The sequence below is a fragment of the Triticum urartu genome, chromosome 5, assembly GCF_003073215.2.
Source record: "Triticum urartu cultivar G1812 chromosome 5, Tu2.1, whole genome shotgun sequence".
NCBI classification, from domain to species: Eukaryota; Viridiplantae; Streptophyta; class Magnoliopsida; order Poales; family Poaceae; genus Triticum; species Triticum urartu.
Window position 1 is genome coordinate 433,341,619 of NC_053026.1, and position 26,272 is coordinate 433,367,890.

Below are 26,272 nucleotides of genomic sequence, written 5' to 3' on the forward strand. Positions count from 1 at the left end.
CCAGGTCCCAAATAAATGCCAGATCGAGACTGGTGAAACAACATTAAAAGCAGCATGAATAGTTCTCGACAGTAACTTGGCAAGTGAGCATTGGAGAAAAAGATGTTCTATTGTTTCATCCTGATCACAAAAGTAGCATCTTTTGCTTCCTTCCCAACTACACTTGGCCAAGTTATCTTTTGTCAAAATTACTCCCTCATGCACCACATAAACACCTTGATTTTCAAAGGCACTTTGACTTTCCAAATGTGTGTCGTCCTTGGGACAGGCCCGGTGTTATCAAATCCATATACATATATTTAACCGAGAATACTCCTGATGCAGACAACTTCCAATGTAAGGAGTCTGCTGCATCAGAAAGGTTAACCTCCATTAACCTACGTGTGAGATGCTGCCATCTATCCCATCGATCACCCAGTAAAGACCGTCGAAACTGAATGTTCAGATGAACGAATCCCAACACTGTACCAACAAAAACCTCTTTCCATTTTACAATGTTATATAGGGAGGAATACTGCAAGGCTAATGGAATATCACCCAAACAGGTGTCCTCCCAAAATCTACTACCATGTCCATTCCCTACAATGAATTTGCTCCTATTAAAGTCCTCATAAGCCCCTTCCAAAAAGGAGAGTCAGACGGTTGTGCCGTCACTTAAGCCAGCATTTTAGAATGTAAATATTTATTACGCAGCAGCTGAATCCAAACCCCGTCCCTCTCTACCGCCAACCGATAAAGCCATTTGCTAAGTAAGCACTTATTCTTCACCTCTAGATTTTCAATACCCAAGCCACCTTGGTCCTTTGGTCTATAGATAATGTCTCATTTGGCCAACCTATATTTAGTTTTATTTTCATCAATTTGCCAAAGGAAGCGAGATTGATAAAAATCCAATATTTTCCTTACTCCTACTGTTAGTTCACAGAAGGAAAGGAGGAATATCGGCATACTCGTGAGCACCAAGTTTATCAGAACCAGTCTTCCTCCATAAGATAAGAGTTTGCCCTTCCAGCAACTCAATTCTTTTCAAATTGATCTTCGATACACTTTCACTCTTTATTAGTGAGCTTGCAATGATGAATTGGGATCCCCAAGTAAGTAAAAGGTAAAGAACCTAGTTCACAGCCGAACAACTATTTATAATGATCCTGTTATTCTTTGGCGCGTCCAAAATAGAACAACTCACTCTTATTAAAGTTGATCTTTAGTCCGAACAGTTGTTCAAAAAGGCATAGAACTAGTTTCATGTTTCTTGCCTTAGCTAGATCATGTTCCATGAAAATAATAGCGTCATTTGCATATTGTACAATGGTTACCCCCCATCCACCAAATGTGGGATGACACCACCTACCCAGCATCCTCTTTCACTCTGTTGATTAGAACGGCCAACATATCAATGACAACATTAAATTAGATAGTAGACATCGGATCTCCCTGTCTCAGACCTTTTTGCGTTTGGAAGAAATGACCGATATCGTTATTAACCTTGATTCCAGCGCTGCCTTCCTATACAAATGATTCGGCCTGCTTCCTCCAAGATGGATCGAACCCTTTCATACGCAAAGCCTGCTGTAAGAATGGCCATTTCACTTTATCATAAGCCTTTTCAAAGTCCACTTTGAAGACCATTCCATCGAGCTTCTTCGAATGGATTTCGTGCAAGGTTTCATGTAGGACGACCACTCCCTCAAGAATGTGGCGTCCTGGCATGAAAGTAGTTTGGCTTCGCTGAACAACATAATGTGCAATGTTTGTCAGGCGATTCATACCCACTTTAGTAAAAATCTTGAACCTCACATTCAGCAAACAAATTGGTCTGAATTGCTCAATGCGAACCGCTTACTCCTTCTTTGGTAACAAGGTCATTGTTCCAAAGTTCAATTTAAATAATTGTAAATGGCCATTAAACAGATCATGGTACATAGGCATCAAGTCGCCTTTAATAAATATCCCTATATTTCTTATAGAACTCTACTGGGAAGCCATCCGGATTAGGTGCTTTGTTATTTTTCATTTGCGAAATAGCCTCAAGCACTTCCTTCTCCGAAAATGGGGCGGTGAGAACCTCGTTCTCATCATCTCTGAGTTGAGAAATATCATCACCCCATCATGAACACCAGTTTGTCTCATCCCCTCTTTTTTCGAGAAATTTCTGCCTTATATTTAAGTAGATATGTTTACAGGCATATATATAAAGCATCGTGGAGGTTTAACGGCCAAACATGGCATCCCTTGCAAAGAGAAACGAGCTAAGTTATTTTTTGATAAAGGACGTTTTCATTAACTCAAAATGTATTATCAAGAGGATAGCACACCGAGTGATACCCAGCTTCTGCATAGCTACGATGTACACAACAAATGAAATAAAACGATATTATGGCAGCAATAAAGTCATAGAGACCGACACTATGCTTATGTCGAAGGAGGAGGTGGACTGATCCGAAGATTATGTTGCCTCCCATGTTGGTAAAAAAAAACTTTTGGCTATCCGGTTCAACCACATACACATCGTCTTGAATAGCGATTGGGACTCCGTTCGGAGTAGCATAGATCACGTACAAAGTCAATATGTACAACAGGAAGTAATTTGCAAAGGATAGTTTTTTTTCATTAAAAATAATATCAGTTCTACATAGCCAGAGCGACCATAATAAGATAGACAATATCACCATCGCTAGTGTGTTAAACCTATCAGATGTTTTGTGAAGTGAGTGGCTATATACATTGACAACACTTACGAGTGGATACAAATTGAACGTTGTTTGGATGACTAGCCACGTCGAACGCGCAAACTTGCATTGCAAGAAGAGGTGTTTGATTTTTTTATACAAAACCTACACTTCTTGCTTCCTTGCAGTTGTGATGAGCGAGGTTGTCTTTAGTGAGCACAACTCCCTTTCGAAGATACCACATGAAAATCTTAATTTTTAATGGTATCTTTGATTTCCATATTTGTTTATTATTACCCACTGAAATGTTTGAGTGCATGAAGGCAAGGTACATAATCAGATGCAGTGAGATTCCAAGAAACACATTCCATCCTTGTGTTAGGTTAGCTAATTCCAAACAGGATAACACATGTTGTCATGACACAATATAGGGGCCAACCAAATCCCGCCTAAATGATACATCTGGCGGGGAGGAGTTGAGCATGTGCGCAAGAGTATCACTCTTATCGCGGAAAATACGGTACATGGATGGATACTATTTTTGGAGAGTGGTGTTTCGTGACCACTTATCCTACCACAGAAGTGTCTTAGGTCGAGGTTTATCGCAAAAGGTCCAAAGCAAAAAAGATACTTCTTTGTCCCCGTCGGGCAGGACAAAAATATGGGTCCTGGGCTTTCAATATGCTTGGGGACACCGCTTTTTGATTTGGATACCTATTGCACAGCAGGGTTTTAAACGCCCTCCTCGGTAAGTAGCTTGAACGCCCTCCTCAGAAAGCCAAACTGAGCAAGGGAGGGCTTCATGGGCCAGCCATGTAAGTATTATATTAACAATTTCACGATTTGACTCTGAAATAAGAGCTTCAAGGGGCTTACACAATCGCCATCGACTAACACCGAGACAGAAGCGTGTAAGAACAGCGCCATGCACCGAACAACTCCGCTTTTCTCTTCCAAAAAATAGCGTCTGTAACAGCAGCACAACAAGATATATGAATGAAAAATACACCATCTGAACAAAATTAAAACCTACGCCAATATAGACAATGCAAAAGAAAAAACCCAACCACAATAACCTGCCAGAGAAAAAAGAGCTAATTCCACAAGTGAAGAATGGTGCAGCGAAGCGCGCATTAACATCTAGTAAAGTTACTAAGCTCCCAAGAACTGGAGCTCTTCTAGTAAATCAGGGTTGTTTGAGACTGGGTGGGCCCATTTGATAGGGGATAGAAAGTTGGACAACAGATTAACGACAAATGTATTACAAAACCTGTAAACGCAGCGCCAACACCGCAAGAGCTATGTCTCGCCTGTACCAATTCCTATTAGGAATCGCCTATGGGTGAGCGACTATTGGGTCGGCCTATTAGCGCTCGTCGACTGTGTCGCTGTAGGTTCGCTCTGCTCCGGCTTTCTACAGTTTTTTCTTTGTCGTTTTCTTTTGTTTTTCTTTGTTTTCATCGGGTTTCTTCTATTTTTCTTTGTTATACTTCGCTTTTCTTTGTTTCTTTGTGATTTTTTATCTTTTTTCTTATTTTTAACATTTTAACACATATCTACCTTTTCAGAGTACACAATGTACATTTTTAGATAACACATGAAATATCTTTTTGATACACGTTAGATGTTTTTCAAATACATGATCATTTTTGTCATGATGTACATTTTTCCTAAATACATATTTTGAACGCATTCTCGGATACACGGTAACATTTTTCAAATACATGTCATAAAAAATTTAATGGCATGGAACTTTTTAAAACTACACAAATATTTTTTTGTATAAATGTTTTAAAATTTTCGCAGTCCTTATTTTGAAAACACCTAAATATTTTTTTAAATGTCAAGTATATTTTTTAATAGATCTAAACATTTTTTACCTACCAGAAAAATTGCACTGTATAACCATTTTTAAAATGTTATGTGCATTTTTTATTTAAAAAAATTACATTATGCAAAAAAAAGTACATTGTATACACATTTTATGAAAATGCCACAAGCACATTTTTGAAACTCGTGAATGCAAAAAAATTGTATGAAACATTTGTTTTAACTACCTGAACATTTTTTTCGCTGTATGAATATATTTTTGAAGTGTCATCACATGCATTTGTTTCGAACGTGTGACCTTAACATGATGCAGCCACATGATTACTGGGCCGGCCCAGCAATGGCTCTCTACAGGTAACCCTATGCTTGGAGTCGTTGTAGGCAGCACACAGTCGCGCCTGTGCCAACACGAAACTACTAATGAACAATTGTGGAAGCAGAGAGCAACTAACTGGAGGTTCACCTCCAGCTGTCACTTTTAGTGCTTTTAGAGCATGCCAAGTGGTATGTCCAACCCCTGTCACATGTCTCGTGATGGGTGCTTTCTCTGAATTTCTTTTTTTTTTCTGCACACGTTTTTGGGTTTTAGATAGATTTTTTCTTTCTTTTTTTATTTTTCGGTTTTCATCCAGTTTTCCCTAGGTTTTGGAGAGAGTGAGAGAGAGAGACAGAGAGAGAAGAGAGAGAGAGAGAAATTTGCTTGCGATTAATTTTGTGCTTCGAGAAGAAGCTCATATTTGTTTTTCATGGAGTCATATATTTTCTTCAGCGAGAAATATAGTTGTGCTTCTGAGACAGGGAAAAGTTTACAATATTAATGTGCGGTTTTTTCACGCTTTCACAAGCGGCATAGTTTTGCTTCTCGTATAGGCACAAATTTGCTTTCGTGAAAAGCGCGGCTGTGTTTCTCGGGAAGAAAATTATGCTTTCATGAAAAGCACAGATTTACTTCTGCGAGAAACAGATATATGATTCTCAGAGAGGGTAAAAATATGAAAAAAAAAAGGTGCTTCCGACTCCCTTTTTTTCTTCTTTTTTGTCATTCATTTCTTTTGTTGCTTTTTTTCTGGTTTTCATAATTTTATATTCTTTTTGTATTGTACTTTTTTGGATTTTTCGGGTTTCCAGTTTTATTCATGAAAAGAAGTTCATTCAAATCTATTAATATGGGACATAGTTTTGAAGATCTCGATGCAAGAAGTCCAACAGTGAAAACGGTTCAATATTTAGACGCACGGTTTAAGAGATAAAATTAGGTTGCAGCAAGTGACGTACATACAATGTGTCATTTATCAGCGCCTGAGAAGGTGGGAGTAACCTTTGCATAGGGTAACCCTTATCTTTACTCTAATAAAAAACAGAGTTGGTAATGATGGTGTGTCTGTCATCCTGTAATATAGGTCGTCCGATATATATCTGACGGATAGGAAGAAAACTATGGCAATTTTGAAAAAAGATACCCACACCCTTATCCATAATTGCAAATAAGGTTTTCTCTCGTTCATCTTTTTCTCTTATAAGATAAACTATTCATATACAAATACATCTTAATATTCCGTGCAATGCACAATGCACAGGCATCTTGCTAGTAACTAATGATTTCGGTGGAAGCTCCTATTGCACGCCTTCTTTGGTGAATTAGCACAATAATGTCCAGCAAGCCGACCGACCATTTAGCTCTTCAATGGATACGACTACGCCAGCGGGGCCTCTGGCTACAAAATAACCGGATCCAGGAAAATCAGTGGCTCCCTAGCTTTGGAAAAATATCATGTAATTTTCTTAACAAATTTAAAAAATTATTTATTCAAAAATATATTTGTGAATTCTTAAAAGGATGATACATTGTAAGAACTGTTTGCGTAGGTAAAAAATTATATTTATTTCTATTAAAAATGGGCATGACATTTTCAGGAAATATTCATGTTCCAGAAAATGTCCTTGCAGTTTCTATGCAATATAAAAAAATGTTCGCATACTTTAGAAAAGTATGTATTGCCACTAAAAATGTACAACATGCATTTGGAAAATGTTATCATTTATTTGAAAATGTGTTCCATGGAAAAAAGAAAACTGGGAGAAAAAAAGGAAACTAAAACAGAAAACTAGAGAATAGAAGCCGAAATACTTACCTGAAAATATATAAAAATAATAGACGATGTTTCTCGTAGAACAAGCATGGAAACAAAATTTGAATTCAATTCCAGTTTCCCTGGAACCGAATTTTTCATTTTGAATATCTGTATATGGTATAATTTTATTTTAAGTCTTTCATGTAATTTAGAAATGACAATAGAAGTATGTCTATAATAAGATATTTTTTGATCTTATCTGTAATAATTAACTATTTCTAAAAATATGAGAGACATACTGTGCTAAGAGTGAAGAGTTGATACATATTGCGTTAAGAGGGAAATTAAGCCTTGACATGTACCGGTTGATAAGCTTATTTTATCTTAAGTCTTGCATGTAACTTCTGTGATTTAAAGATGACATCAAAAACTACCTACAATGAATATTTTTTAGTTTTATCTTTAATAACTAGCAATTCCGTTCAATAACTAGCAATCCCTAAAAATATGAAATATGATGTGACATATTATCCAAAGAAATCAACTTTTAAATGAAAAAATAATAATTTCTCTCTTATCCGCACTCGTTATGGCCCATATGTTAGCCCACTATTACATGCTGGCCCATGTGTGAGCTAACTAGTATTACCGTTAGTATCATCACCTGAGCACTATTTACGGTTTGAGCTAACACTGTTATGCCATAGTTTTGTGTTCATTGTTTTTTATTGTTCGGTGCCTTTGAAGTGTGGTTTCTCAAAAATGCCTTCAAGTGTTTTGTGTTGCCAAAGATGAATATTGTATTGGTTTCCTCCTCTTTTTCTTGTCGTATTTGCTTTGTTTTCTTCCCCGATAGTATTTGTAAATTTGTTTTTCTTCGATAGTAATTGTATATTGTTTTTCTGTATTCGTTTCACTTTGTGAAGAAGATTTCTGTATTTGTTGTCAGTAGTATTGTCGTGCATAAGGTTATTTGTTGTTTCCGTAAGTACATGTTTTCGGATTTGTTTCCGGGTAGTTTTCACTAGTATTGTTGTGCAGAAGGTTTATGCATTCGTTTTCAGTAGTATTTGTTGTTTTCAAAAGTACTAAACTTTAGTACAAAGTTGGATCATCTATTACTAAAGTCAGTACAAAATTGGGTCATCTATTTTGGAACGAGTATTAGTTTCAGCTCCTTAAAAATATGAAAGCAGATGTTGTTCTCGCCGAGTGCTTGTTTATCTTTTAAATAATCTCTGGAAGTGTAGGGAAAATCTTAAGAGTAGAATATGGTTTGGCTCTTATAAAGAGTTTGTTGATTCATTTGATTCCTTCTAACTCTACATCCTCGGTTCCTCACACCGCCACTGCCTATACTGTTTTTGGGAAGTCATTCGTCGAGCACTCACTCCATTTCCAAGAGGAAAAACAAAGGGTGGGAGACATTTTATTAACTACCCTATCACCCAGCTATCCATACACCCATCTGGCGGACACGTACGCACGGCAAGAGCAGATCAGGTGAAAATCCTGGCTCCGGTATTCGCAGCCGGAAGATCGACCTCGCGGATCTCCGTCTTCAAGCCCTTCCCAGCCGCATTGGCCAACGGGTGGATGCCGTGCGCCGGCCCGTTCATGTACGCCCGGTTCTCCCTCTCCTTCTGGAACGACACGCTGAACTTCTTCTCCACACCTGCACCCACGTAACAATCTCGGTGAACGAACCAAGAAACCCAAAAAGAAAACCATGGTGAACTCGGCGGGGCATGCTTACAGTCGGCGAGATCCTGCCGGAGCCGGCCCTCGCGGGTGAGCGCCATCATGATCTGCGGGAGGCCGAGCGGGAGGGCGTCGCCGCGGTCGACCTGCCAGAAGTGGACGGTCTTGCCGTAGGTCCTGGCGACGACCTTGAGGTCCCGGCGCTCGACGACGCCGGGGACGCCGGGCATGAAGAGCACACCGCCCTTGACCTCGAACTCGTGGGTGTGCCACATCGGCTTCTCCTCGTCGGGCAGCGTGAGGAACAGCTCCTCGGTGACGATGTACTCAAGGCCGATGAGGCGCGCGCCGGCCTCCGGCCCGTCGAAGATGAGGCATTGCTGCACGTCCTCGTTGAGGTGCGCGCAGAAGTGGTGCGCCTCCACCTGCCGCGTCATGTCATCCCCGTAGAAGTGGAAGGCGCAAAGGTGCTGGTGGATCTGGTTGATGGGGGCGAACCCCTGGATGGCCCCCGTCGGCGTCTCCAGCAGCGCCGTCGCCATCTCCGTCGGCTTCCCCGGCACGTCCACGTCGTGGCACGAGGCCGCCATCTTCGATGCTGTGCGAGTTGTGTGTGTTGCGAATGCAATCGAGTATCCCCTTGCTAGAGCCTGAAGCGAAATGGAGCTCTCCCGTGCGTTTGAATTCTGGACCGTCGGATCGAAATCTCCTCGCGATACAGGCCGTCGGATCTCGATCCAAATCGCTGTGGGTCGTCTGATATTTACCCGATCGTCCTGGGCCGTCGGATAAAATTTCAATGGCAACTAATTGTAAATACCTTACCTCCACCAGGGCATTCCGGTCATTTCGCGTCGTGGGGTATAAAAGGGGGCGCTCCTGTGGTGGAGACCTAGCCGCCTCCTCCTCTCTCCCTCCCTCCCGCAGCCGCCTCCCTCCCGCGTGCCTCCTATCCTCCCACCCGCATCGCCGCCGCCGCTACCCACTGATGAGGACATAAATACCTTGGATACGACCAAAAATATTGCATACATGCATATTTGTCAGGTGATTTCTAATGCAAACTATTCAATAATCTATTTATGTTATCCAGAACAAAAATACTTCACAGCGAGTCCGGGCGCGTCGGATCCGGTGGCTATTAGGAGGCAGCGCTCGGAGGAGGTCGGACGCAAGAAGATAAGGAAAAAGAGGCCGGGGCATGGAGGCAGCGCAAAAAGCTCCTCTCACGTCACTTTTGGGCCAAGAGAAGATAGAGTCCAAGTCTTTCACGTTCTGGATTCAGATTCGGACTGCACAGACATACCTGACTCAAAACGCCAATAACTTTTTCATACGGACTCCGAATTGGGTGATTCTTTTTTTGTTGGAAACTAGATTTCGTGCTCTTTCCAACCCAATTGGATTCACCTTCAAATTCATCCGGAGCGTTGAGTTACGGACGAAACAATCTGACGTTGCAGCAGAATTTGAGTCAAACTATAATCCCAAAGGTGTTGCATCACCTCCACTTGGGCCCATGAGCCTTGTACGACCTAGGGTTAGTTTTAGGCTGCCTTGGGACGTCCTCCCACCTCCTTGGCCGCCACCCCTTGCTCCTATATAAATAGATCCATCTAGTAGCTTTTTCCTTAGAATTTGTTTAGTTAAAAGTTAGCCATTGCAACTTCGTGTACTTCGTTTGTGTCCAACGACCAGACCAAGACCGCTTACGGATCCCCACCATTATCAATACCTCATATATATTTGCAATATTCAGATTGCTTTATCATATTCTTGCTTGTTCTTCGATTGCTTGCAGGAATAGACCTTCGTGGTCAGGCTGACCATGCTTCCGGCATCGTCAGTAACCTCAGGAGATTAGTTTAGCGCTTGCTAAGGCGCAACGTCGTGCACGTTTGTAGTCGGATCGTCAAAGTCGTCTCCACCAAATCGATAGTTATCATCTCATCGAAAGATCGGGACCTTAGCCTTTCTATCAAGTGGTCCCGATCTTTCGATGAGATGATAAATATCGATTTAGTGGAGACGACTTTGACGATCCGACTACAAACGTGCACGACGTTGCGCCTTAGCAACCGCTAAACCAATCTCCTGAGGTTACTGACGATGCCGGAAGCACGGTCAGCCTGACCACGAAGGTCTATTCCTGCAAGCAATCGAAGAACGAGCAAGCATATGATAAAGCAATCTGAATATTGCAAATATATATGAGGTATTGATAATGGTGGGGATCCGTAAGCGGTCTTGGTCTGGTCGTTGGACACAAACGAAGTACACGAAGTTGCAATGGCTAACTTTTAACTAAACAAATCCTAAGGAAAAAACTACTAGATGGATCTACTTATATAGGAGCAAGGGGTGGCGGCCAAGGAGGTGGGAGGACGTCCCAAGGCAGCCTAAAACTAACCCTAGGTCGTACAAGGCTCATGGGCCCAAGTGGAGGTGATGCAACACCTTTGGGCTTGTAGTTTGACTCGAATTCTGCTGCAACGTCAGATTGTTTCGTCCGTAACTCAACGCTCCGGACGAATTTGAAGGTGAATCCAATTGGGTTGGAAAGAGCACGAAATCTAGTTTCCAACAAAAAAAGAATCACCCAATTCGGAGTCCGTATGAAAAAGTTGTTAGCGTTTTGAGTCAGGTATGTCTGTGCAATCCGAATCTGAATCCAGAACGTGAAAGACTTGGACTCTATCTTCTCTTGGCCCAAAAGTGACGTGAGAGGACTTTTTGAACACAACATAAACTTCTTCTTTTTCCTTATCTTCATATATGGATTGTACAAATGTCCCATACACCTGCAATTAGACAAAACACAAAAGTGTGTGAAGTATTTTTGTTCTGGATAATATAAATAAATTATTGAATAGTTTGCATTAAAAATCACCTGACAAATATGCATGTATGCAATATTTTGGTCGTATCCAAGGTAGTCATTTCCTCATCACCCACCTCCTCGAACCGCGATTGAACCCTAGCCGTCACTCCCCGCCAGCCATCCTCCCTGCCCGTCGGCCGCCGCCACGCCATCACCGCCACCTACCCGACGCGTTGTGGAGGAAGCGACCAGAGAGGGAGGGCGTCGCCGGCGTGTGCGCGTGCTTCCACGGGTTCTCGTCGCGGTCGCCGGAGCCGTGGTCAACCGCGTCGGGGAGGATGGGCGCCACATCGCGGTCGCCGAATCCGTTGGCTGCGAGTCCGGGCGCGTCGGATCCGGTGGCTATTAGGAGGCAGCGCTCGGAGGAGGTCGGACGCAAGAGGCCAGCGCGCGGAAGAGGCCGGGGCATGGAGGCAGCGCACGGAGCTCAGTTGCGGCGACGAGCTGTGCTACTGCCTTGGCTACAACCTGGTAGGTGAGCTCGTCCTCTCCTCTGCTGCTTTGTTTTTATTAGTTTGCGGCTATGTTCATTTTCCATGGACTATAGAGTTCATAAAACGTCTATGGAGTACAAGCACGCAGCTCCAGCTCCTTTGATTTGCATCCATGCAGTACAAACACTCAATTCCTATGTTTAGTACACCAAACATGCACTTAGGTTCAGTAGTACTCCTAGGTTTTGTAAATGCTCCTAAATCCAGTTAGCTTCAGTAGTACTCCTAGGAGTAAATGGGCATCAAGAGAATGATTTGGCATGTGTTTCAGTTAGGTTCAGTAATACTCCTAGATTTTGCATGGTGTTCAGTTAGGTTCATTTATCCAATAGCACAAGCAAAGCATTTTCAGTCTAATCTGCTTCCAAAGGACATAATCTTTATCCTGTAGGCTAGATTGGGCTTAGAGCCACGTGGTAGCCAACTGCATGTTGGAAACAGGAGCAAGAATGGTCAACTTTATGCTTTGATCAACTATGGTGTTTGGTGTTTTGGTTTAGTCCTATGAACTTCTTATAGTATTTCTTCATATATGGGACATTAAGAAATGTATTAGCTGCACCTATATGCGCTCCTGCAAAACAAAACTGAACAATTCCTCTAATTTGGAATTTGTATTTGTTGTATTCTCTATCTGCTATGCAAGCTACACGATGCAACAATTTTAGTTTTTTATTCTTTTGTACTGTCATGAACTCTGATGGTTGTATAGGGCAACTTTTTTCTTCACTCCATAATTCAGGATGAACCAGGTGTCTTGGTCATATGGTTTATTTCAGTCCACCTCAGGGAACAAAGTTGGTATCTTTTGTCTGAATTTACGGACATCTTATAGAATAAATTATGCCAGATTTGTTTCCTTCACTCCTCTTGTTATGCCAGATTTGTTTCCTTCACTCCTCTTGATTTGTTCCATTTCTTACAATCTACTCTGCTAGGTTCATCTCCAATGGCAAATCCATAGCTTTGTGCTAAAGGTTCAGGCAGATGGAAGCATTAGCAATTCCCTCGACGTAGCTCCCGATTGGGCCTGAACCACAACCAGCTAAGGTACCAAACTTTCTTTACAACCTCATTACTACTAGAGGACGTTTGCCTTTTTCTTACTACTAGAGTACTTTGTGATGACATTTCACTTTTATTTTTCAGGGGACATTTCTACAGATCGTTTCTATCTGATTTCCGACATTTTCAGTTTTTGGAACACCCAGAATGGATATATTGAGTGTCCCTCTTGCTGCTAAACACAATACAGTTGAGATTATGTCCCTACTGAGATTCTTAAAGAACATGGTACACCGGAATAGCTTCAGATCAAAGTGAGCTGCACATTTCAACACATTGTGATTTCTAAAAATCCTATACCCCCAAATATATTTTTTTATTGGTCCAGTTTCATGATTTTGTATAAACCCGTCTTCAGCTATACAAAATAGCTTGGTGTGTGATGCAGCAAATTATGTGCTTGTGCTTGCAGGTAACTCAGCCGATGGACCTTCTTATCATGAAACACCATGGCAATCGAGCTGTCGTCCGTCCATCCCTCCCTCCTCGCGCCCGGAACCCTAGCTCGCGGCCATGGCGACCGTGCATGTCGCAGGCAGTGCAGGATCTTCAGCACTACAAGTTGTGATTTCTATCACATGTTTGTTTGATACACAAGGTCGATCGTCTATCACCTGTTCCTATTAGGCTTGAAATACAACAAAGAATATGCGATTAGTGCTTACTACTCTTGCATGTAAAAAGTTGTGATTTCTTTTTTTCAAGCCCCTTTCTTTTCTCTGGATGCAGGTCCTTCCATCATGTACCCACCCACACATGCAAATGAATTCGTTTGGTGGTTATATCTTGAGTGGCATCTGAATACACAAGCGTGACTAATAGTAAGCGTGAGTGCTAGAGAAGTCCCCATTTAGCATGATGGAGAGCAGGATTGTCCCCATTTGTATTTGGTTCACACAGTTGTAGCTTCCTTTTTCTACGGGTTGCAATGATATGGCTTGGTCGCGGCTTAGGCCAGACAGAGATGATCCAGTACTAATTAAGCATCATTGATAAATAACAAGAGGGGCATGTGAGGAGCTCTGTCTTGCTTGTAATAGCTAAACTATTGTTACCTACTTAATGAGATCCATCGTCGATCTGCTCTATTGACTAAATGTACCCTGCTTGCTTTGCTTTGACAAAATGGCCTGTACTGAACTTGGTCATCCTTGGCTACCCAGATGAGATGTCTATAAGGAGAACTATCCAGTCCATATCTGAATCTAGGAACTATGAACTATTATATCGATGATGTCGAGTTATGTCTACATAGCCTGCCTTGCTATGCTTCTATAAGCTCAATGTATCCTTTGTACTGTTCTTCTTCTTCGACTTATCTGCTCATTTTTAGATAAATTTTCATGTGAGTACCAATGTTATAAACCAGAATTCTCTTTCTAAGGATGCTTATGTCAGAACGGTTCATCATATTTGTCAATATATTCTAGGGCCAATTCCAGTTTTGCCCCTAATTTTCAGGTATGCTCAGTTTTGCCCCTCCGCCGTTAGTGTCACTTATAGAAATGCCCTTTTGCACCGTTACCGTCCGGTCAAAGTACTTTGACCATCCAGAAAAAAATAGCAAAAAAAATCAAAAAAATATGAAATTTGGTGGGATCGAAGATAGTCATGTCCGCAAGGCGCGTGCACATTTTTGTGTTGGTTGGACACTCCGGGAGCTCGTCGCAAAGGAAAACAAAAATAATTTATGCCTATGAACAGTAAATTCGAAAAAAATAGCAAAAAAGTTCAAAAAAATTTGAATTTATTTGGCGTCAAAGAGGCTTGAGTGCACAAAGTGCTTGCAAGTTTTGGTGATCAAATGACGTACGGGGCGCTCTAGAGAAAAAAAAACAAAATAGTGCATTTTTTCAAAGTTTTTTTGAGCTAAAATTTGTTTTTTTCTCCACGAGCTCCTACAATGTCCAAACACAACAAAAACGTGCACACATCTTGCGCACCTGAATATCTTGAGTCCCACGAAATTTCATATTTTTTTGATTTTTTTTCTATTTTTTTTGAATTTACTGCTCGCATGCGTACAAAATTTATGTTTTCCTTTGACACGAGCTCCCGGAGTGTCCGAACGGCATGAGAATGTGCACGCGCCTTGCGGACATGACTATCTTCGATCCCACCAAATTTCATATTTTTTTGATTTTTTTTGCTATTTTTTTCAGGACGGTCAAAGACCTTTGACCGGACGGTAACGGCAGAGAAGGGCATTTCTATAAGTGACTAACGGCGGAGGGGCAAACTGAGCATACCTAAAAATTAGGGGCAAAACTGAGTAGTGGGTTCGAGTTAAGGGCATAGATGTAAATGTCCCTATATTCTATACAATATGTTATGCAGTCTAAAACCCATCTTAAATTTCATATCTTATGAATAGATAATAATTTGCAGTATGACACTGTACTGAACTAACATCATTGCTTTTTTTCATATTTACAATGCTCCTATGACTGTTCTGTAAAAAAAATGCTCCTATGACTGTATTACCCAAATTGGATATAATTGTACCCGGCAGCGGCGTTGCCGGGTGCGGCAAGCCGCATTTCCTACTGTTAAATTGATTGACTGGTGTGCATATGATTTCAAGGTATCATTTTCAAGGTAGGAGACTGATATGAACTGCCAATGTAATTTCTTTTTATTTGTGATTCTTGCTGTTTAATTGATTGACTGGTGTGCATATGATTTCTAATATATGAATTCCTTGTCTTGTGTATTGAATATAGGATTTAGCTACAGATAATCATTAATCAACTAATGTAATTTCTTTGCCAAGTTGTAGTTAGAGTTAAATGTGCCACTGGTTATTTTATATCATTTATTTATTCTTATTCTTCTAAATGAAATAGGAGATTTGTTGGTGCTCCATTAACTAAATATCACTGACAAAATGTTGTTCTCATTTCAGTTGAGAGAAAAGTTGCATACTTTGTGAACCAATTGGAGATTCATGTTGTTTCCCTGGATATTGTGTAGTTAGAGTTGATGTCACTGGTTATTTTATATCATTTGTTACTATTCTTTAATCGCCAAATCATATAGGAGATTTTGTTGGTGCCCAATTAACCAAATGTTACTGACAAAACTGACAAAATGTTGTTCTTATTTCAGTTTGAGCGCAAATTGCATGCTCTATAAACTAACGGGAGATTTCTGTTGTTACCAGAATATTGTAGGAAGGGTGGACTATGAAGGGAAACACTGGTGTTCTAAGATAGATGTTCTGTGTTTGAGATCTTGCCTTGGTAGCTGGATGCCTTGGTGCAAGACATTCAAGGTAAGATTGATCCCCTGTACCCATGAGTTCACTTCTCATGTAGAGCTAATAGTCCTGTTATTTTTCTATATACTATGGCAGAGTAGAGATATATTGTGTATGCCAACATGTATGTAAGAGTAATAGTAATATGATACTTCTGATTGTAGATCCAAGGTTTTAAACCGACAAAAAATGCTATCAGTTCTCATATCAAATTTTTATGCCAGATGTGCATGCTCAAAGATTTTGGTCGGCAACTTATAGTGTGTATCAAAGGATTCTGAAAAAAATAAGGTTGAGTTGTTATCGGACATTGGACCTTTATATCTTTTGCATGAAATTTTATTTATTACTTGAGCTCTGTATTTTTCCTGTGCATATCTTTGTGCTAAAAAAATGCATTTCTGTTAAATAGTAATTCCTAACTAATTGTTTCTGATAAACAACGATGCCTTCCTTACACAGGTTGTTTGATGCGTTCGTGCTCGTCGGCGGGACGGTGCAAGGTGCAACTCCGACGCGGTTCCTCGCCGGTTGGACGGCGTTCAGGCGCAACCCCGGCGCGCACTGAGTACTGCCTCGGCTACAGCCTCCCTCGGTGAGGTCCATCTTCCTCCCGCTCCTCTGCTTCGGCTACTGTATAGGACATGGCCATGGCTATATTGATGTGGTGCTTGTCTGGTTGATGCTCTATGCCCTACTCATGCATCGGTTCCTACTTGAGCTCTGTACTCGTGGATCCATGCCATTTTAGGGTTTGCAGGCTGCTGTTCATGTTTAGTTGCTATCATAGGAGCTAATGTGATGCTCTGGTTTACATGTCGATGCCCTGGTCCTATAGCTATGCTCCTGGATTTGCTATATTGATCAGTGGCGTTCGTGCTAGGGCGATGATGATTAATCGTGGCTGAAATAAGTGTGCCTTTGAGCAATCGTGGCACCTGTGCGTATCAGGTTGGATCCTCCCTCTTGTCTCTAGAATCCTTTTTGATCCTGTGATACTTGTTGTTGTCCTTGGATGGTCATTCTTGTTGAGTGATAACCAGGGCAGCTCCACTGTATGAACAGATTGATCTGGTGATAAGAGATGACGGGGGTAGGTTATATGATCGAGGAAAGGTGAATCTGAGCCCGCTATGCATCCCCTTGTTAGAGTCTGAACCGAAATGGAGCTCTCCCATGCGTTTCCCCTTGTTAGAGTCTGAACCGAAATGGAGCTCTCCCGTGCGTTTGGATTCTGGACCGTCGGATCGAAATCTCCTCGCGATACAGGCCGTCGGATCTCGATCCAAATTGTTGTGGGTCGTTGGATATTTACCGATCAACTTCGGCCGTCGGATAAAATTCCAATGGCAACAGAATGTAAATACCGTGCCCCCACCAGGGCATCTGGGTCATTTTGCTTGGGGGGTGTATAAAATGACCGCGGCTTCCTGCGATGAAAACCTAGCTGCCGCCTCCTCTCTCACTCACTCTTGTAGCTGCCTTCCTCCCTCCCACGCAGGTGGTTCCCATGGCGATGGCGGCTATGCAATGAACCCTGAACCATTTTTTATTTGTATTTAAATGTGTTGCTTATTTATGCTCAAGTGGCGTTCGTGCTAGGGCGATGATGATTACCTTGGCTGGAATTAGTGTGCCTTTGAGCAATCGAGGCACCACTGGGTATCAAGTTGGATCCTCCCTCTTGTCTCTAGAATCCTTTTTGATCCTGTGATACTTGTTGTTGTCCTTGGATGGTCATTCTTGTTGAGTGATAACCAGGGCAGCTCTACTGTATAAACAGATCGATCTGGTGATAAGAGATGATGGGGGTAGGTTATATGATCGAGGAAAGGCAAATCTGAGCCCACTATGCAATAAAAACTGCAGCTACCTCCCCTAATGTGTGTAATATTGAAGGAAAAAAAGAACTTTTCATGTCTTGCTACTTTAAAATTCCAAAAGGTTCATTCTTCCTTTGCTGGTTACTTAACCATGTTTTTTGTTTTGCTTTGGTTCTGGTTGAGATACTAAAGGTTGTTTATATATGAAAAGAACAGACACTTATAGCTTTGTATGCCTCAACTGTAGCTTAGGATCCAGTGTTGTAGTGCTTTGCCTAATTAAAAAAAACTCTAATCAATAATAGTCGTTCTTTCCTTATGATTTGAACTCTGAGAGGGCCATTGATTCTTGATCTTAAGGTGACCCCATTTTTCTATGCCTCATGCTCATGCTGCTCTATGTTCCTTTTTTAAAAAAATTGCTTGCATTTTGGGTTGGTTTTCTGCTCTATGTTCCCTTTTAGCGTTTCTTTCCGTTGTTGCTGCACTCCCTTTTCTGTATACTACATGATCTTTTTGTATCTCATTCTGCCGCTTCTTGGTTATTAGATGCTTTGAGTTTGAGTGGCTTGAAGATACAGATTACACAATGTTCCGTTCTATCATATGCCATCTTGATATGGATACAATGTTAGCTTTTGATATGAGCTAGAATTATGTTGCCCCACCAGCCTGAAAATGTGATAAATAAAAGCCTACAATGCTCGTTTATTTGTATTTACAGGCTTCGTTGTGCAGATAATTTACTCTTTGTTCCATAGGATCACATTTGGTAGTGGCGTGACCTGAACCTTGATGCTTTCTTCTTGCTGCTGCTGCTGTATTCTGTAATGGAACTGTTAGATAAGGTAGTTAGTCTAGCCGTAGGTCTTAGTAGTGCAGATTCATTTTATTTTCTAGGGTGTGCAGAACAAAATCAGGAGATGGTAGTAACTGGCAGCTACTTCTGAGTACAAATTTTGCTTTTCTGGATTATCATATTCCTTTTGTTTCTCATAATGAAGCCGCCGGGCAGTGCTCCAATATTGTATTACTGGGCAGTGTTGGGCAATGCACGCCGTTGCCACCAGTTGCGCCTTGCGCGGCCGAGGGGCGCCAGCCGCAGGTGCTCGATGCGGCGCTCCCCTGTCACTCCTTCTGCGACCGCTGTAGGTGTTCCCCGGTCGTTCTTCCTCCTCCATTGGCAGGAGGGGCTCGGCTGCAGTTCTGCTACAGTCAATCTCTCTCTCTCTCTCTCTCTCTCTCTCTCTCTCTCTCTGTGCTCCACCCATCATCGTGGAATTGCAGGTCGTTCATTAACACTATTTGATATCTGAGAACTAGAAATGCTGAAATCTGAAAACTGGAATCTCCAGTTAACTGAATTTTTGAACGTTTAATCTTGTCTAACTATTTGTGAGGTTTATTGGGGTTTCCAGTAGATAAAACCTAACCCTATGTATTTATAAATGGAGCATAAATGTATTTATAGAACTTCAGAGAATATATTGTTGTCTTCTTCATATTCTTTTATTACTGGAGCCACCATACAAAACTCTCTAGAGCAGAACTCTATTTCAACTATAAATGACAGGAACAAAACTCTTATATATTTTCTGTGTGTGTAGATGCTTAAGCTTAAGCTTCTGTTATTTGCTTCAGTTAGAGATTAAAGAAGACTGAAATTGAGTCGATGGTGTATATACTTGATATATATAAATGGTCAAAATACGGAAGTGCTTTTATGAAAGTCAAATATGCAGTTGTCTTCCTGTTTGAATCTTCATTGTTGATTCCAAGTTTGCTGCTTCCCAGAAAGTGGAGATTTGTAGTACGGACAGAACTTCAACCTATTCAACATAGATCTTAAACTGACCAGACAATAGTATAATATTTTTTATTTACGGCCTTAGAATTGTATTGCCACAAAAAACAGATTTGGAATCTCAAAGAAAGCAGGTTCTTATGCTACATAATTGTTTCCTCTACTTATAGTTAACCTCTCTATTTTGTCGTCTCTAACAGCCAAGATGAGTGCTCTACGCTTACGGCTCATGCTAACTGAACTGGTGATGTTTCTTTCTTCACCTCGATTGACGCCACATGTTCCCCCTGGTGAGTCTTGATACCATGTTTATACAATTAAGATCGCCCTCTGGTTGCTAGAACACATTTGATTTATTGCAAATTTTGGTACACTATTTTGATAGGACTGTTCTTTGCTTACTGTTCACACTTACTAGGTGTTTTCAGAACGTTTGTTAGAGCATAGTTCATGTATCTGGTACCTTAGCATTGTTAGCTTTTAAACTTGTTTTATGTCCATCACCCAGACATCATCTTATGTTCTTCTCAATTTGTGTGCGCAAAAGTTGCAATTCCATGTTCTAGGCTTAGCTCACCAGATAACATGTAGGGAGTTCAATTTTATTTGTAATATAATGGTGGAATCATATATCTCTAAGGTGCAGTTATTAGTCAAGTGTCAGTAACTTGCTGGTAGTTCTATTATGTCATGAACTAAAATGTTAAGGAGATTTCTTCCGTTTTATGAATTAACGATGTGGCCAACTGTTGTGAAGTCTCAAAAATGAGAAATGGTTGTCCATCAGTTGGGCTCTTGATTTTCTGCTTGGTTTTGTGAAATACATTTTGATTAGGGTTAAGGTTGGCCTTTGGTCTCAGGTTGCCGCGTCGTCCTCGTCTTCGGCTTGCAAGGGACTGGATCTGGTGTGATTGATTCTTCCTCTCACAAGGTGGGTACATCCTCTGTTTCGATTTCTTTCACGAGTTTTGGTTTGCCTTACCGGATTGCTTCGCGTCTATACACGATTATACCCAAAGCTCACTTTCCTTTCTTAACTCATCTGGGGTGGCTCTTGGATCCATCTGTCCTGTTTAGGTTATGATGGCCGACAAACAGCTCCAAGTTCACGGGTCGCCAGACTCGCCGGGTGACGCTGGCTCCAATGGTGGTCTGTGAGCACTTGCCCAGGTCAATTGATATTTGTGGTGGCCCTTCTCTGTTTTTACTTGGAAAAATTTAGTCCGTATGTGCCTCAGTGATTTTTAAAATCAAAGGAAATGCTCTGTGCAGAAAAATACATATCTAATCTAGGGGGTATATGTAATAGCAGTAGATAAATAATAATGTTTAGATTCAGGCAGTATACTACAATCTGCCTTCTGGAGAGGGGTCTATGCTTGCTAAGTTCTTTGTACGGTGCCTTCAGGGAGGCTGTGTGGTGCCGACGGCGAGGTCTTCATAATGGCATCAAGTCACCCTTGCCATATGGATCATACAGCTAACCTACAGGAGTACATTTTGATGCTTCAAGTCTGAACCTATGTAACTTGTGAACTAATGCCTCCCTGAGTGTGTGTGTGTGCACGCGCGCTATGTTAAATCAAACTTCTTCAGACTACTGTGAAGTAATGCCACTTGTCATATTGACCAAATTTCATTGCTTGATGGCCATTTAGAGAGGCCATTTAGAGTTGTCAAAAATCTGGGACTGTGAAGTCTATTTACACTGTCAAAAATCTCGGACTGTTTTCAGAGTTGCTACAACAATGGAATTTTCAGTTTGACAAAACAGTTTAAACTGAAAATCTGGGACTTCACATTTGCTACAACAGAGTTGTCAAAATTTCAGTTTACACTGTTAGTTTGACAAAAACTGTCCAAACTGAAAATTCAGTTATAATGGTGTAGGCATTGTTAATCTTTGGGAATAATTGTAGATGTTGTGAAGTGATTTAGATGTCTGCTTTGCTGTGCATACTGGCATCAAATAATTCCAACTTAATTCAGTAGAAAATTGGTAACTCATGTAGGTTAGCATCAAATTATTGCCAGTAATACATTTATTGGCAATCAGTACATGCTCAGTGACTGAATTAAGTTGTAATCCTTTTGCTGAATTGGCCCCTGTATTACTGTAGTAAGCTGCTCTGGAACGTTGTAATCTTTTTGCTGTATGGCAGATTTCTATTGGCTTGATCAAACTTTGGCTGCAATACGGTAGTAGGTAGAGAAGTAGGTTTTTGCCCTGAAGTTATATTATTTATTTACAAGTCTCTCATGAAAGAGTATCACTCTATATGGATTTTTTGTGTTTGTGGTTTTTTATACTTGAAATGCTTCGATGGTTATATATAGATATACCCGGCAGCCGCATTTCCTATCTAGTGGTGGAGAGGAGAGGTGCGGCGTCAGCTGTTTTTAAGGCGTGGGTCGGCCCATGCAGCTGCACACGTGTGATCCTGGAGGTGGCGCGTGTCCGTGACAGTCCGCCTACGTGTCGAGAAGCGGCCACGATACTGCGGATGAGGGGACACGCATGAGAGAAGCTGCTAGTTCGTCCTGGACGAGGACAGTAGAGTCGTGTACGCACGATGCATGGCACGTGGAGCGGTGACACGAGACGCAGCACAACGATGGAGCATGTAACTGCAGTGCTCTCCAGGGACCAGCATGTCACGCATCACACGCACCGTGCAAAGTGTAGGTTTCCTATCAGGCTATCACCAAAATACGCCACTTTCTCCATAAATCAATGTCATCTGAGGTGCTGTTTAATACTAGTGGATCACAACGGCAGCAGATGAATACAACCCCTTACACGTTCAACTTCTAGAATGAGGTTTCAACACTATGAAGGAAAAACAATAGGTAGAAAACTCTATCCACGAAACCAAACTGATGCAGAACTTCCTCTGCCATGCCCAACAGCCAGGTAGAAAGCTCTTCCAACTGTGGCCCAAGCGGTGAAGGTTATGGAACTGCAAGAACAAGAGCCCTAAACAAGTTAAGACATGGCGACAAGGGCACCACTAAAACGTCTTATATTAGTTTACAGAGGGAGTAATTTGCAGGCAATGGAGTGGATGGCAGAGGTTTAACTTACAGTTACTTGGAAATTGTTTTAAAAAATGCAGCAAACTAAAGATGGTTTGAAAGAAAGCTCACCTTAAGCTTGTTGCTGCTTCTTGTCAAGAATTTTCTTCCAGCGCTTCTGATCGAGCATCATTGTCATGTCTTGCCAGCTGAGATGAGCAACAAATCATATGATTAAACTCAGACAGTTATAAAGGATTTGGAAATAGTAGGTCCAGGAATATAAAGAAAATCCCCTTCAACCCACTAGCTTTGTTGCCAATCCAACCAAATCAATAACCAAACCGCGTACCCAATTGAATGGACAGAACGTGCGTTATAGTAAACCTTTTTCTAAGACATAATAATTTTAAAGGCAGATTTTATGAAGACCACAAAAATATAGTGGAGATCTCACAAGCATAGTGACTTGTCTAGAAATAAAAGGTTTATTTGTCAATTTTGACAATCAATTGGTAGCTCAACTAGCAAAACATCAGATATGTATTGTGGAAATTTTGACAAAATGCCGCATCTTAGATCGGCCTCTGCCCTCCCCCTATAAATAACAACTTGAATGTACAACTCAAGTGTGCAAATCACACATGCCTATCCCAGAATTCCAGGTGCGGACAAGCTTTTGCTAGTCAATAACACAAATGGGTGCCATCCTTCGTGTTTTCTTGGATTGAGACTTTGAATACTCAGCAGTTCAATCCCGTCAGTCAAGAATAACCTCACTACTACTTAACATAATGAAATAGTTCTGCATAATAGTCCTTTTTCCAAGAGCAGCAAATAGTTTATAAAGAAGGTTGATGTCAAAACATCAAAATAGAAGTGGCTTGCTGGAATGGAGGTGCTTGACAGTGTTGAAGACAAAGACAAGTGTATGGGCACATGGTGTAGCACAAGGAGTCTTGCTATAGGATTAGAGAGCATCCAGTCCTATTCGATGAAACAATGGATAAGATCACACTAGGAAGCAAGGTCAAGACGGTGTTCTTGAGCCTCAGCAAGTTCAACAGCATCACAGAGAGCTCATCCAGAAGTGCAACAAGCTGTAGGGGAGGTAGATCAGCTCTCCCAGGCGGAATGGAACTGGGTGCTGACAACTTGAGGACTATGTGCCAAACGCACTTGAGCTCCGTGGATCAGGGTCAGGATAGCGGTCGATAATTAAGGTTGCCAAGTATCACAGGTAGTGGAGCTGGAGATCATGCACCTTGAGAAGGTAGGCTTCATGAACACAGAAGGTTACTCAAACTATAGTGCATGCCCCTATGCAATGGGCAGGTGGCTAGCCAGAGGATACAACAAACATACTTTGTCCACAAGCATGAACTTTTAGAACATCACCAAGATAGATTAACTAATAACCACAACTAGTATCTTCTCTGCAGGGTAAACTAATTTTCTTCATGGTATGTAAGTATTTAACCTGTATGTGCATACCATCTTTACCATTGTTACAAATACAGATGCACTAGCGAGTATAAGGATGAGCTAATAATATTGTTTATGTTTCTCAGGATAACACAAGTTTTGAAGAGAGGTGCATTAGATACAGCAACTATACTTGCATTAAATGGAAAGGATAAAAATCACTTGATATTGATAGTGGTTTTGTTTAACTCGGCTGCTGAATTAAAGTTCATAGCAGCTTCATAAATAAATTTGGCAGCAGATCTTCCTAATTTCTCCATCCAGTGTACAGATAACGAGACACATTCTGTAAATTAAGTCTTGGAGGCCTATAAATCTATAGCTGTCAGCGGTATCTTACATATTTATGAGCACGATGTTGCTCGCTCAACTTCAGCTTTCCTGGATAAATTTATTTCAGCGCACACTGAAACTAGGGCGCTCTATATAGTCCTTCTATCAAAAAATCAAGTTCAAAAGCCCAAGAGGCCAAGACTGCACTACAACTATCAGACAATAAACTATGCACCCTTAACCTCATAAAAGGATGGATATAAGGAACTAGGACAAGATTATTCAAAAAAAGATTTCTCTATGTCAATTCTTGTGCCATTACTTTACACTAGTACAAAATTAGGTCCCATACTATCTGCAGTTTAAACCAGTCATATCCTATTAACATGCATACACATAAATTTCACAAAACTTTGTGTGGTAGTCTGTGATATAAAAATTAACTATCAAACATCACTAAAAATGCAACAGAAAGCATGTGGACAATCGAAGCCAAATCCGAGATTTTGTTTGATCAGCACGAAGTACATAGTTGACAACCTAGCAAAACAATAAGCAATGCTAAGTTAAAAAGCATATCATGGTGGCATGCCACATGTGACCCTTGCATAGGCACACAATCTTGTCTGAAGCATATACCCAATTCTTCCCAAAATCTGAGTTGGATTCATACACCCTTGTTGAGTATAACATTTTAGTTGTCCAATTTGTTTACCATATAAGACACTCCAGTCCATGCCGTATTATAACACCTGTTTCCAAGTAATCCAAGTCTAAACACTGCCAGAAGGGCAGGTATTTATAGAAGACAAAGATAGCAAGAACTAGTTGGGGAATGGCTAGGCTCAGCATAAAGAAGCTAAGGTTAAGGGATGCCAATTTACTAAACCAGGGAGAAACGTTTGACCGAGGAAAAGACCTCCTAGTCCCAAGCAAAGCACATCCAATGGAGATATGGTATCTGTTGATACAACCAGGACGACCGCAAATAGGGCGTGCGCTGACGACCAGGTCAACTAATACTTTCACAATTCAGATAATCTTTCAAGGCACATATTGGTCGATTATAAAGGCACCTTCAAGAACATATATATCATCTATCCAATCTGGAGGCCGCCAGCACAGTAGGTTACATCAACGGAGCATTAACACTGTTCAAACAGCAATCTTAAAAACAGAATTCCCATAACCTGGTACTTCTAAATCCAGTAAGATGGGTAGGTAATTCACTGCAGCTCTAGATATATAGATAGATGATGCCAATCAATCTCAATCAAGAAGACAAAAATTCATATAAACCTAAGCGTGAAGGGCGGTTGGTGATAGGTAGTACTAGATAGAAAGGCATGCCTGTGGGGGAGGGACTTGAGGTTGGAGGCGAGGCCGGTGACGTGGTGGTGGACGCAGGCGGCGGCGCCGAGGGCGAAGGCGCCGGTCCAGGTGGAGATGAGCCGCTGCGGGTCGGAATGCGGCACCGCGGGGTCGCCCCTGTACGCCCGCGCCCAGTAATCGTCGAACTCGCCCATCCTTCTTCCCGACCTTCTCGAAAGTTCTCCGCCCCTTTCGTCGGCGAGGAGGCTGCTCGGGAGGAAGAAGGGATTGATGGGGTTTGGGCGTGACGAGATTGAGCGCAGGGTGAGCAAGAGAATATCGTGAACCCGGTCTACGAGATATGTGCCGTCTTGTGCTTTGCGATTTGTGCTACGGGTTGCATCGGTGCTCCTTTACTGCTCGTTTGGCAGACACGTGTTGAAATTTAGGAATTTATCTTTTGAATTCAATTACCGCCAGTCCTCGGAATAGTAAAAAATCCTGATAAATTCAACTCATTTTACGGAAATCAGGATAGCCCAAAAAAGTGAAAAGGCCTAGATTGATAAACCCACGCCATCTACTTAAGG

At 41.4% G+C, this 26,272-nt stretch overlaps 2 protein-coding genes and 2 long non-coding RNA genes across 6 annotated transcripts; 2 read left to right on the plus strand and 2 right to left on the minus strand.

Moving 5' to 3' along the window:
* Positions 1–8,070: 8,070 nt before the first annotated feature.
* On the minus strand, positions 8,071–8,862 carry LOC125556160 (oil body-associated protein 1A-like). Its single transcript, XM_048718944.1, has 2 exons — positions 8,328–8,862; positions 8,071–8,246 (listed from the first exon to the last, which is right to left on the minus strand). Exons 1-2 carry the CDS (start codon positions 8,860–8,862, stop codon positions 8,071–8,073), a joined length of 711 nt encoding a protein of 236 aa, XP_048574901.1.
* A 2,348-nt stretch (positions 8,863–11,210) lies between these two features.
* LOC125509564 lies at positions 11,211–13,800 on the plus strand. 2 transcript variants are annotated; one of them, XR_007284151.1, is made up of 5 exons: positions 11,211–11,628; positions 12,586–12,697; positions 12,797–12,966; positions 13,125–13,310; positions 13,442–13,800. It is a non-coding gene; the product is annotated as an uncharacterized LOC125509564 (long non-coding RNA). The 2 variants fall into 2 exon arrangements; XR_007284152.1 differs by having other exon boundaries at positions 11,211–11,624.
* A 2,058-nt stretch (positions 13,801–15,858) lies between these two features.
* LOC125556161 lies at positions 15,859–20,675 on the plus strand. 2 transcript variants are annotated; one of them, XR_007305024.1, is made up of 4 exons: positions 15,859–15,986; positions 16,434–16,566; positions 19,799–19,888; positions 20,459–20,675. It is a non-coding gene; the product is annotated as an uncharacterized LOC125556161 (long non-coding RNA). The 2 variants fall into 2 exon arrangements; XR_007305025.1 differs by lacking the exons at positions 19,799–19,888; positions 20,459–20,675 and adding an exon at positions 16,810–17,113.
* A 1,623-nt stretch (positions 20,676–22,298) lies between these two features.
* Positions 22,299–26,018, minus strand: LOC125509565. Its single transcript, XM_048674552.1, has 3 exons — positions 25,722–26,018; positions 22,746–22,822; positions 22,299–22,558 (listed from the first exon to the last, which is right to left on the minus strand). The coding sequence occupies exons 1-2, from the start codon at positions 25,895–25,897 to the stop codon at positions 22,747–22,749; spliced, it is 252 nt and encodes an 83-aa protein (XP_048530509.1). The 5' UTR covers positions 25,898–26,018; the 3' UTR covers positions 22,299–22,558; position 22,746.
* Between the last annotated feature and the right edge of the window lie 254 nt (positions 26,019–26,272).

Excerpts from the sequence above, each read along its gene's own strand:
- LOC125556160 (XM_048718944.1), bottom strand. The coding sequence starts at position 8,862 with ATGGCGGCCTCGTGCCACGACGTGGACGTGCCGGGGAAGCCGACGGAG. Across the intron at positions 8,247-8,327 it reads CCGGCAGGATCTCGCCGACT|GTGTGGAGAAGAAGTTCAGC; the intron begins GTAAGCATGCCC and ends ACGTGGGTGCAG.
- LOC125509565 (XM_048674552.1), bottom strand. The coding sequence starts at position 25,897 with ATGGGCGAGTTCGACGATTACTGGGCGCGGGCGTACAGGGGCGACCCC. Across the intron at positions 22,823-25,721 it reads CTCAAGTCCCTCCCCCACAG|CTGGCAAGACATGACAATGA; the intron begins GCATGCCTTTCT and ends TGCTCATCTCAG.